The sequence below is a fragment of the Nematolebias whitei genome, chromosome 12 (genome assembly GCF_014905685.2).
Source record: "Nematolebias whitei isolate Nwh7 chromosome 12, NemWhi1, whole genome shotgun sequence".
Lineage (NCBI taxonomy): Eukaryota > Metazoa > Chordata > Actinopteri > Cyprinodontiformes > Rivulidae > Nematolebias > Nematolebias whitei.
In genome coordinates, this window is record NC_056509.1 from 27,360,277 (window position 1) to 27,373,233 (window position 12,957).

At 38.1% G+C, this 12,957-nt stretch overlaps 1 protein-coding gene and 1 long non-coding RNA gene across 2 annotated transcripts; one reads left to right on the top strand and one right to left on the bottom strand.

Moving 5' to 3' along the window:
• Positions 1-222: 222 nt before the first annotated feature.
• LOC119418499 lies at positions 223-1,119 on the bottom strand. The gene is made up of 3 exons (XR_005187201.1): positions 1,008-1,119; positions 362-405; positions 223-287 (listed from the first exon to the last, which is right to left on the bottom strand). It is a non-coding gene; the product is annotated as an uncharacterized LOC119418499 (long non-coding RNA).
• Positions 1,120-2,072: 953 nt separating this feature from the next.
• Positions 2,073-7,665, top strand: LOC119418498 (mitochondrial basic amino acids transporter-like). Its single transcript, XM_037685786.1, has 4 exons — positions 2,073-2,170; positions 4,089-4,132; positions 4,372-4,455; positions 6,817-7,665. The coding sequence occupies exons 1-4, from the start codon at positions 2,143-2,145 to the stop codon at positions 7,582-7,584; spliced, it is 924 nt and encodes a 307-aa protein (XP_037541714.1). The 5' UTR covers positions 2,073-2,142; the 3' UTR covers positions 7,585-7,665.
• The last annotated feature ends 5,292 nt before the right edge of the window (positions 7,666-12,957 follow it).

Genomic DNA, 12,957 nt, shown 5'->3' on the forward strand with positions numbered 1-12,957 from the left:
AATGATTTTGATGATTCATTAACAAAAGTACAACGGGTGACTGTGAGGAAGTTAAAATTTGTTTTTTCCTGTTTTGTTTTCATAAAACCATGACTATAAAAGTGTCCTTGCAAGATAATTGATCTAAAAACACTAACGTAATTAAATAAATATTAACAATGTTACTGTGGAGCCATTGTGGAGTAAAGTGCTGACCGAGTATTAATCAGACTTACCCCTTCTTTTGACAATGTCTCCACTGCGCACTGGTACACTCCAGTGAAATGTCTCTGTGTTTGGATTCGGACCTGAAAAGATCAGGAATATTAAATAAAAATCTTTCACTCATGTGCAAACATGGCCTGTAGTTTTCAGACTGTACCTTCACAGTGTCCAGGGGGTAACCCACAGCAACTCCACATGCCCCTGTTTACAGAGAAAAGAGAGCATCAAGGAGAGGGATGGTCAGCCATGGACTTTTATTTTATTTATTATAACAAAAAGCAGGTCTGTCCAAAGCTTTCCTCTTCCACACAATCTGAATATCACCTCAATTATAAATAATCAAGCAGAATCCACTTAATATTTTGGTTTTTGGCTCAAGAAAAATGTTTGAAACTATTTTTGAGAAGCACTGAAAGTCTTTTCAGGAAAAATGTTTTTCCTTATGTGGGACAATAATTAACAATTAATATTGTTGCACCAGGTAAAGTTCAGGCAAGTACTATGAAACGTTGTGGGAGTAGAGAGCTACGGTGGCCGACAGGTAGAGAGCAGATGTTTTGTTATGGAACATTTTTATTGTAATCCAAAATGTCATTTAGTTTTAGTACTTTTGCTTTATTGAAATCTATTTTAGTGATCGTGTAGAGAAGCTGTTCAAAACACCATATCAAAACACACAGCAGTGAAATACAAACATAATCTAGCATTCGCAGATGTGCCACACTGTGATCACACTAGCTTTTTAGCTGCTACAGCATTCAGACTCTGACAAACACACACAAAAAAAGTAATTTAACCTTGACCTGCAACTGATCCAGACAAGAAATCGATTGTGTGCATCTTGTACGTTGTTTGACAAACCGATGCATGTTAGACGTGGACACGCTGTTCCTCGTTACCTTCGCTGTGTTGTTGTTACATGACAGTTGGATCGTGACGGAAATAGCCGACTGCGGCGCCGTTTTGGGGTTGCCAGATAAGGAATTACGACATGTCGTACCGTCTCTTTAACCGGCGTATTTTCATCCAAGTTACTCGTTACGTGCTGAGCGTGAGTGCGTTAAAATGTTAAGATTAAGTTTGTGTTGTGTATGTTTGACGAAAGTGGCAAAGGAGAGGTGGTTTGAGCCTACTCAGACCATGTGCTGGAAGGTCTGACCAGACTTTCTGGTTTACATAATCAGGTAACTAAAAACGAGTTGTTTTATGCACGGAAATGTGAAGAGTACCATCGTTTTTTTAAAGTACTGATCGAATTGACCTTAAAACTATCGTTTATACAATTATTATTATTAACTGTTGTCTATAAGCTTGCTAAACAAATTATTTTATTGACAACACCTTGTGGGGGCTAGATTCGCAAACATTTTATTTAAATCGCACATGGCGCGGACCCATCTCCGCATTACACCCCATAACATCCAATGAATGACGAGTATAACGCCTCGAGCAAGGTTGTTTCTTCGCTCTGATTGGACAGAACCCGAAGACTTTGCAGTCAAACCCACCCCTTTTTGAAGTCATTTCCGGTGACGTCGGCTCCCCGGCAGACTATGCATAGACTGAAAGCAGCACAGCGGTTAATTAAGGGCTTGTAGGTTAAGAAAGGGCTTCCATTGGAACAAATAGCTGACAAAAGGGATTCAACAGAAAACACGCGGCCAAAGAAACAACGCGTTTTAACATTTGCGGATTAGAGGAAAATTAAAAAACTAGCTAGCCGGTTTTCTCAGCTAACAAGTTGCTAACTGACAGCTAGCGTTGGTCCATTAGCTGGATTAAACGGAGAGAGGACAGTTCCTGTCAGGTCACCGGCGAATTCATCGGCTTTTGATTAAAAGAAAAAAGGCTACAAAATCGTTTCAAATAGCTTTTAGCTGCTTTCCCCATTCCCATTAGATAATAGCTCCCTCAGCAAGGTGCCATTGAAGTGCGGTGATGGATTTTATTGCAGGATGCATCGGAGGTAAGCGAGTTGTTGCAGCTGGAAACTGTATCAGCAGCTATTAGGTATCCTGGATAAGGATAGTTTCCATTAAGTCAGACGCTATCAGTAAACTATTTTAACGGCTGTCTTTGTTTTCTAATCTGCTGTGTTTTTAAACTATTAACTTTAAATACAATCCTATACATATTAAGCAATAGCATTTAGTGTTAATTAAACTTAGTAGAATTAGTCTGAATCTGCAGTGTTATTACAGTATGTTATAAGGCCTATTTAATCAAAAGAAGCCCGTGTGTGCTTCTGATTACTTGTTTGTTTCTGTAGTTGAAAGTAAACAGAAGTTCAACCCGTGGTTTCAGCTGGGGTGGGTTGTACACAGGCAGCGTGAATCACTGCACACCCCCTTCCAGACCAATCCCATGCCTTCTTTATTTACAGTACCTGACGTGATGGACTCTGTGCTTTTTAGGAAACCTATACACTGCCGAATTTAAAACTGATCTACTTCCTGCTTGGTGCTTTTCTGGGGTCGTGTGTTTAAATATAGACAAGAATATCAGGTGTATGCACACTGAGGAGTTCTCCAGCTATGTTTGACATCCTTCCTTAACTTGTGCTTGGGTTTTCTCAGCTCTCCCCTGGTTTGTACTTCAACTTGTTAAATATACCAGCTTCTATTCACAGATTACATTACAGAGACACAATTCTGATGGGCCTTTTTTTTTTTTTTTTTTTTTACAAACTGGTCATGAGACAAAACAGGTGCTTATGTGGGATCAGCTTGCTGTGTTTGTGTACTGTGGGACACGAAGGAGTGTAATTTACAAGTCTTTTTCCCAATCTTTTATTTATGATGTTATATAGTATGTAATGCTTTCTATTTTTTTTTTTTAACCAACAAGCAGTCTAAACCTTTATTATATATCGGTCAAATAAAACTACTTAATTGAACTCTGATGCAAATGACAACCATGATTTTGAACACTTGTGGTTGTATTCAGCATAGCTGTCATAGTAGTGACTGTATTGCAAAACGTCTGATTTACCTTGGTGCCATATGGTATTGTGTTTTACGACTCTGAGGGAAAGTACAGAGAGCAGAGTTGCCTTTTTCCTGGAATTATATTAGGTACTTATAGTGCAGTTGTACCACATTATTACTTGATGTGATTTTTCCCAAGACTTAATCTCAGAGCATATTGCAATTATAGTGATGCTGTAAAACTAAATTAAGATGACTTTCATTTAAATTATTTAGCTTATAATGCAGCATTATAAACACGTTTTGTACAGTTTCTGAAAGGGTAAAGAATAGTCAGCTGTGGGAACATGGTTTTATAATCACCGCTCCTCATCACACTCAATACTCCCAGGGAAACAACTCGGCAGACAGATGGGATTACAGCTGCATGTAGCTGCTGAAGGAACCAGCTTTTAAATGGAAATTAATTAGAATCCTTTTTTTTTTTCTCTAGTCCTATGTAAAAGCCACACTTGAATTATTTCAACATGGACTAATGCATGAAGCACAAATGGGAATTACAACACAGGCATGTGTTGCTTAAGCCCAGGTTGCATAACATTCAAAGGAATGTTATAGGACGATTTTATAGGGTGTTGAAGCCCACCATTGTTGGTTCTGAGTAATGCAGAGCCAACTCCAGAAACGTATAGCTACATTTATTATAGTAAAAGTACCCTAATACGTTTATTAAAATTTGTTGTGTTATAAATATAATAAGAAAAGTGAACAGCAGCTCTGACAGTGAAGTTACAATATGCTATTCAGCTTGTCTGAAGCTGCCACTGAATTCACCTGGTTTCCTTGTACTATACACTTTATAAAACTGTTTTTACTTCCTTAACATATTCGCTTTTTAATATATTGCATTTTACATTAAAAAAAAAATCAAATAGCTGTTTTTGTAATTGTCCCCAGGTGCCGCTGGAGTCTTGGTAGGACATCCGTTCGATACAGTGAAGGTGAGCAGTGCCAAAGTCAGTTTATTGTGAGTTTTCTTTTATCTCTGCACACATTTATGTAAAGTTACAGTAAAAAACAAATACTACTTAGCCTTTATTAGAGACTATATAGTGCCTAAATGTTCACAGTTTTATGTTTTGATCATGTTTCTAGAACTGATTGTGAGCATTGTGGATAATTTGAGAACTATTTAAAAATATATTCATGACATAAACATGTAAACATTCTTTTCTACCAGGTGAGGCTGCAGGTTCAGAGTGTCGATAAGCCTCTCTATCGTGGAACCTTTCACTGTTTCCAGTCCATCATACGACAGGAGTCGGTGAGTTCAATTCACTAAAAATATATATTTATTTTTCCTTCATGAACTAAACAACAGACAAATTGTACTAGTTTGTGTTATTTGTCCTTGTCTAGTCCAGCCCTGCAGTAGTATTGATAAAAAGATTGATCGTTAATAGAAAGAATAGGAAAGCAGTTAAGTCAGAGTGGAGGGGTTACTGGAAGTAAGTTTTTAATGTTGTAAATTACTGTATGTTAAAATTAATTGAGGGACACGTCTAATTGAAACTAGAGAAACTGCATTTCCTGCGACAATGCAGTGTGAATGCTTATTGTGGAAGAACTTGATGAAAATCAGCTGAAATTAGAAAAAAAAAACATGCTGAAACAGTAGGAAATGTAGAAATGGGCAATAGAAAGCAGAATGAACACAAAAGTTGAAATATGTAGAAAAAATGTGTAATCATCTGAAAAGGCTAAAATTAGCATAAAACAGCTAAATAGTGGCTGAAATAACTGAAACCAGCAGAAGTAAGCTGAAGGGAGCATAACAAGCTGAAATTAGCAGAAATAATTTAATTAGGCTGAAAGTAGCAGAAATTACCATAAAAACTTGAATTTATCTGAAAACAACTAAAAAGCTAGCTGAAAGGTAGCACAAGCTTAAATTAGCATAAGAAAGCAGAAAGAGCACGTTTGCCCAATTAGGCTGAAAGAAGCAGAAATTAGCATAAAACAGTGGAAATATCATGAAAAAGCTGAAATTAGCATAAAAACATCTGAAAAGTAGCTAAAAATTGCAGAAAGAAGCTGAAATTACCTGAAGGAAGTGGGGAGAGCACATTTTTGCTGAATTAAGCTGAAAAATGTTGAAATGAGTGCAACAAAAGTGGAATTAGCTGAAAAGGTTAAAATTAGCATAAAATCAGCTAAAAAAAAAATTTAACTCAACCTTTATTTAGACAGGTTAATCCCATTGAACCTCAGGGACTCATTTACAAGAGAGACCTGATTTATTTAACAAAGAGTGATGACCACAGTGGACAACAACAACAACAACAACAATAGACCATCACAAAAGAGGCATAAAGATCTTTTTTGGCTTTTTTGTTTGTTTTTTTTTGTTTGTTTGTTTGTTTTTTTACCAATTAAAATAAAATGGCAACCAAAAGAACAGTCGAAAAGGAAAAAGTAGCGAAAAAAACAGCTAGATTATAAGGCGGTGTAGAAAACTAAAAACAGGAACATGTCTGCATTGGTTCTTGCCAGGAACTTAACAGATGTTTAAAGCCATCTGTTAAGTAGTAAGTAAATAAATAAATAAATAAATAGTAGCTGAAATAGCACCAAAAAAAAGCTGAAACTTGCAGAAATAAGCTGAAAGGAGGATAACAAGCTGAAATTAGCAGAAAGAAGTTAGGAGAAACACAAAAATGTTTTAGTTAGAAAGAATCTGAAAAGAGCACAAAACAGCTTAAATTAGCTGAATGTAGCCGAAGCAGAACAAAATGTGAAAGGAGCAGTAAAAGGTTGTAAACGGATCTAAAGATGTGAAGGATTTAAAATAAGCTCAATTCATTTTCTATGAGGAACAAAAATGGCAGAAAAGGCTAAACATTTCAAAAAGCTAAAGTTGCACCAATACCACAGTCATAGCAGGATTGTCCTGAAAGAGCTGAACGTTTTGATTTATGATTTGTTGAAATAGCACAAAAATTGTGGAACAAGAACGATGCAAGAAAAATTTACGAAAGAAAAATGGATCACAGAGTGAATGCTTCATAAACATTCACACAATAAATGTCTGACTCACTCAGAACTTATATGACTGACATTTAATGTCTATAGATTTTTGCTGTTGTTAAACTTGCAGTAATTACTAAGTAGCAATATTTATGTTATAAGGACAGACATTTTTTACAATCTCAGATTCTTTCACGTTTTTTTTCAGTGGGTCCTGACAAAGCATGCTGACTAAATGTTCCTATAGTTACAGAAAAAAACAGCAAGTTTTTATTGCCTTTAGCCAACATTTTGTTGATGGATAATATTTTACTGTCTGAACTGCAGAATTTTTCCCTAAAAAAAAAAAAAAATGACCATGAATATACATTTTTAAACACATTTGTAATTATTTATAGCAGCTCACTTGCAGATTCTAGAAGCTCCACATTGGGCAACTTTATAAATAATGGGTGCAAAATCAATGCAAATATGTAAACAAATAAGTTTTATTCATTGGTGTCAACAAGTTAAATAAATGGACAGTTTCAGTTGGGTTATTGAATTTCTGTGTCTAGATACAAAAATAAAGGCAGGCATTTGCTGGCTTGATGAAAAAATAAGCTTTTTTTTAAAGCTCTTCTGATGTTATGTGATGCCTGGTCTGTCCTTCTCGCAGGTATTTGGTTTATATAAAGGCATTGGCTCGCCCATGATGGGCCTCACATTCATCAATGCTATAGTGTTTGGTGTACAAGGAAACACGATGCGCCTGCTCGGACAAGACTCCGTCACAAACCATTTCCTTGCTGGTGCAGCTGCAGGCTCCATCCAGTGTGTCATCTGCTGCCCCATGGAGCTGGCCAAAACCCGCATGCAAATGCAGGGTACTGGGGAGAAGAAGAAGTCCGCTAGGAAGCTGTATAAAAACTCGCTGGACTGTTTGGTGCGCATCTACAAACGGGAGGGTGTGCGGGGTGTGAACAGAGGCATGGTCACTACGCTGATCCGTGAAACTCCTGGCTTCGGAGTGTATTTCTTGGCCTACGACGTGCTGACGCGCAGCCTGGGCTGCGAGCCTGACGACCGCTACATGATCCCCAAACTGCTGTTTGCCGGAGGCATGGCTGGCATCGCCTCGTGGCTCTCCACCTATCCTGTGGACGTGATCAAATCGCGGTTCCAGGCTGACGGGGTGGGCGGAGTCAACAAGTACAGCAGCATCGCAGACTGCGTGCGGCAGAGCGTCAGGAGAGAGGGGTATATGGTGTTCACGCGAGGCCTCACCTCCACGCTGCTACGAGCCTTTCCTGTGAACGCAGCCACGTTCGCAACGGTCGCACTCGTCCTCATGTACGCTCGGGAGGTGGAGCAGGGTGACTGCGAGCCAGCTCAGCCTAGCCGCCACGCGCAGATCCAGCAGCAGACGCAGCCCTCCAGCCTGTGACAGCTCAGAGGTCTCCCCCTCAACCTCAGCACTTTAAACATGCATGAGACTCAGAGCTGATATCACTGAACCATTCCCAAATCTGAGTCAGGAAGTCCCTTATTTATAAATAAGCACTGCTTTTTACTCTCATGAGAGAAGAGGTGTACTTATTTTAATATTTTATGTCTGCTTGTAAAAAAATGTAAATCTGTAAACGCGTTATCTTTCATGAGAAAAGAGGGATGAATTTGAGAGGCTTGTGAAAGCTTGTACAAGTAACTTTTATTTTCTTAAATATTTAATGTGAAACATCCGTCCAGTCTGAGCCTCAAGATTGTGTCACTGGGAACAGTGCAGACACTGGAAAGTTACGACTTTTATATATTTATATATATCATTATGTGGAAATGTGCAATTTATCTCTATATACCACGGGTGTGAGTTGTTTCTTCTTTTTGTGTGTATGTTAAGAACATTTTCCTGCCTTATTTACAAGTATAATGCATTTGGATCCTGTATCTGAAGAGTGGACAGGGAAACAATGTAGCAAACTATAAATGTGCAAATCTTCTCAATTTGTCTGCTATCAAACCAAAACCAAACGTTACTGTAGTTTTTATCATCCTCTCTGAGGAGCTGCTTGTTCTTCCAGGAGATGAAATCAATCTGGGCTCTTCAGTGAGTGAATGGAAGGATCTTTTTATCAGTGCTTTAGACGTTTGTTTTGTTGTGTACTACCAAGCAATTTAAGAGTTTAGTAGGGTTCCCAAACCTGGGCCTTGAGGAACACCATCCTGCATGTTTTAGTCATTTCCCTGCTCTGCCACACCTGATTCAGTGAGCTAATTACTTCCTCGTGTTCTGCAGAAGCCTGTTAATCATCTTTTCATTCAAATCAGGTGTATCGGAACAGAAACTACTAAAACATGCGGATGGTGTTCCTCAAGGATCAGGGTTGGGAACCCCTGATATTGCTGTATTCAAGGCAGTCTATATGTTTCACTCTGAATATTACTGCTTGTGATGTAGTTCTTTTCCTTTTATTTTTTATAAGTTTATTTTCACGGTTCAAATTTGTTTTTTTTAATTCAGGCCAGGACAAACTCTTACTGAAGAATCCTGTCGACTATTAGACATTATTCTATTACAAAAAGCCTTCTGTTGGGATACGTTTTGTTAAAATTGTGAAAACTACACATTTTTTGTTCTAGTACTACTGATTTACCATGATATAGTTTACAAAATGAGTCAAGGAAATTTAAAAACGTTTCAACAAAAATAAAAACTTGGAAAAACGGGAGGTTTGGTCGGCGAGATTAGAAATGTGAAGTGTCTCAACAATTGTTTGGCTGTATTCTAATAATTATATTCCTTGTTTTCCCAAGAGAAACCAGGGAGTTTGAATGTGATGTTTCCAGAAACGTGATAATTGCATATTTGTTTGTCCAGACGTAGTTTATGTATAAAACAGAGCTTTACTCCGTGCACATCCTGAACCAGCTGCACAGATGGAAGAGTTACTGGTAAAAAAAAAAACATCTGCTTTCTCTGAGCGTGTGCCTATTATTAAATTAATATTTTTATTTAAATAGTGTTTTGGTACAGAAACTATTTTCTCTGCTAAAAGCAGGCATGTGTCTGTTCCCCTCTGAGCACTTAATGTCATAACGATGGACAATCTGTGACCCTAGAAGAGCACCGAAGATTGACCTAAAGTCAAAATTTACATCAATTAAAGCACTTTTTATTTGTGTGTAAATAAAAAATTAAAAGCCTAAAAGGTTGTTGGAGAGTAGGAAGCCCCAGCTGCTTTAAAACTTCGAGTTTGTTGAATGTAACTCACCTGTTCACGTGCAGGTGTCTAAACTGAGACGTTGATTGAGGAGATTGTGTTTTTATGTATTGAAATATTTATTTATTGGAGTCTGTGACTGTTAAATATGGGATCGGTTTAGCATCGCAAGATTAGCTAATAAATGGTTAATGCAGCTATGCTGAAACATGCAATATCTACTAAATGTGACTGGAGCTGATTTGAAGTGTGTATTTATTGACAAGAAACGTTTTCATGAATGTCTGACTTGAAGCAGTTTCTGCTCGCTGATGCAGACACTGGATCAAGAGGCTGAGATTTAGTTTTGACCTGTGTGTCTGAGGATCTGTGCAAACGAGTGAATAAAACAATTACCAGCTGTTTGTGTCTTTTAATGCAACCTACAGCAGCTCTGACAGATGCATCATCAATCATTCACATTCTCAACAAGCACAGATGATTTTATTTCTCTAAAAGTTTTTTTTTTAATTTTTTTTATTGCTCGTCACTGAAAAGTGCAGCTGTGTTAGTAAAATGTCATGAATCACTGGGTGGTTTTTAATAAAACTGAAATGCACATTTGCAACTAATACACACATTGAGTTATTACAGTTCAAGATGGCCGCCACAGCTAATTAGTTAGCAAACTAAAAAAAAAAAAGTCTGTAACTGTCATTTTTGTAGCTGTTTATAAAAAGGGTTTGATATTCACAGTCTCCCTCATGCTCCAAGGTGATGATGAAAAATCTTCATTTTTGGTCATTTAACTGATTGGAGTCAGCTCTGTCAGCAAAATATCTCTTGAGCCTCTGACTGGATTCTAATGATACTTTCAGAGAGCAATCATTGGATATAGATTTACAACTGATCATCATTGCCACAGTCAACTGAAGACGAAGGTGGATTTAATTCAGTCAGTGTTTTCGATGTAGAGCTAAAATTTGGTGTGGTAGTAGCCGTGAGTCATCCCCAACACGTGTTTGAGGGATTCGCGACACTGCGCAAAATGTCATTTTTAAAAAATTGTCTAAATAGCTACAACTCGATAGCTTCCCATAAGAACTCTTTTCATGGAAAGTGCCGTAGTCCTTCAGGGAGTGTTTCGTTTAGGGCCTTTAATTTTGATTTTTCAAATTTCTTAACCCAGAAAACATTTTCCATGGAAGTGTTTACTCAATCTAAGACGCTTTTATTAACAGCCCTGCCTGTTTGAGCAGCTGCTATCAGCACACAGTCCAACCAGAACGAACAGCTGTCAGATTCAATCACAGTGGATACAATTTAATTGTCTGACTGAACTGTTTATCTCGACAGTGAAGGGACACCAGATAAGATTCTCTCTGCTGAAGGGGGTCCACAAATAAAGTGAGTTCAGTCGAGTTAATCATCTGAAGCTGGAGCTTTGTGTCTCCTTATAACTAATGAGAAACAACCTTAAAATGGTCTGAACTGGGTGTTTTTGTGGGTGAGGTTGATGAGTACAGGTGTGTAGCTCACGGACTGTTTAATCAAACCAGAATCCCACAGAGTTCTGATTCTAAAGCCCCAGTCTCACAAGGAATCAAACAGATTGTAGCTTGAATACATAGACTGAAACACAAATGCCCCGAGCGCACCAAGGTTGCTGCAAGAATGCTCCCTGATAGTTTAGAAAATGTTTGATGTATTGTTTTGCACTATTAGTGACTAGTGCATATCTTAGGTCTTTTAGCGTACCGTTGGGCATTTGTTTAGCGTATATCTTAGTTTATATCTTAGATCTTTATTTACTGTTTCTTTTTACACTTTATATTTTTGCTATTGTTGGATGTAACTGGAACCCTGTGTACACAATTTTGTTCCACCTCATGTATCACATGCTATGTGAATGACAATAAAGAACCTTGAATCAATGAAATGCTGCAGAATGTTGCGTTCTATTTTGTATAGGCTTCCCCCTTTAAGGCTATCGTTAGTGGGCTTATCCCCTTTGCGCACAGCAAACCCACTAGCGATAGCCTTAAAGGGCGAAGCCTATACTCATAGAATCTGGGGTTACAGTACGTAACCAATGTTTTCAATAGCAAAGTAGCATTTCAACAATCAGAGGTTTCTTGGGCTGCAACACTTGTCCATGGATATGGTTCTTGACCTTGGCTCCTGTTGTTCTTGGCGGCATGTGAATCTTGTAAAAAAATAATAAAAAAAGATGCTAACCAGACGACTTCTCAAATCCAGAAAGGTCCAGCAGCAGCTGACTGCGTTTATAAGCAATTCAGTGGTGCAATGAATTACATCGGGACTCATCCGAGTGTTAGTCAAACTGTTCTAGCAGCATCAAAGTTCATGCTCAATAATCCAGGTAAAACATCCAACAAAGTTCAGTCAGGTCATCTGGACGGTTTCTTTTTTTTGTTGTTGAGATGTTTCGTCCTTCATCCAAAGGACTTCATCAGTCCGAGGAGTCACAACAAACTGTGTCCCACAAGCAGCATACTCACTTAGTGGACCAACCAGTTTTATGGTGATAAGATGGTTTCTGGGGCCCGCCCTGTCCCCCGTCGACTCCTCTGAGGCAGCCATAGCCAAAGTGGTTCAAAACATCAAAGTTCATGCTCAATAATCCAGGTAAAAGATCCAACAAAGTTCAGTCAGGTCATCTGTTCTAGCAGCAATCAAAAGTTTCTGATGGTATTCCAAGTGCATTTGAGCCAGTGGCGTGCAGTCCCTGTCATCATGACAAGTAAAATACGGCACCACTTTACAATAAGGCTCCCCTTATAGATGCTAATAAATAGTTTATAGATACGTTAGTAATTATTCTATAAACACTTTATAAATCATTAATAATTGTTTATTATGCATTAATTAAGGGTGACAGAGCCAAAACTGTTCACCTATATATTTCATCTAGAGTTGTTATATTAAACATTTCATATTAAGTTACTACCTTGTAAGCACTAAAAGCATTTGTAAACCTATTTCTTTAGGATATAATATTAGTTCTAGATGCTTATAATGCAGTGATAAAGTACAATATTATTTGCTAAAGAAATAGGTTTTCAAATGCTAATTGTGTTTACAAGGTAGTAACTTCGTTTGAAATGTTTAATATAACAACTTTTGATGAAATATATACTGCATTTTCTGGCGAATAAGTCGCCTCAATAAAAAAAGCGTCATGAAGAGGAAAAAAACATATAAGTCGCTTTGGCATATAAGTAGCATTCATTATACGTCACCGCTGACTCGTCATGTTTATTTAAAGGTCAAAACAGCTTCATTTTGCCTGGGCGGCGTGGTGCCATCCATCCATCCACCCATTCATCGTGGCCGGAGCCGCTAGCTCTCCAGCGTTCCTCCACATGCACCAGTTGAGTGGAGCAAGTGCGCACGGGAGGACTTGCTGTTGCAGCTCTTCGAAATTCAACAAGATTAACACTTAAAAACAATTTGTTTGCTCAACATTATAGCAAAGGTGTGTCTCAGTTTAACTTTTCCTTCATAAATGCACTTTAATGGTCAAAACAGTTTCATTTCGCCTGGGTGGCGCCATCCATCCATCCATCCATCCATCCATCCATCCATCCATCCATCCA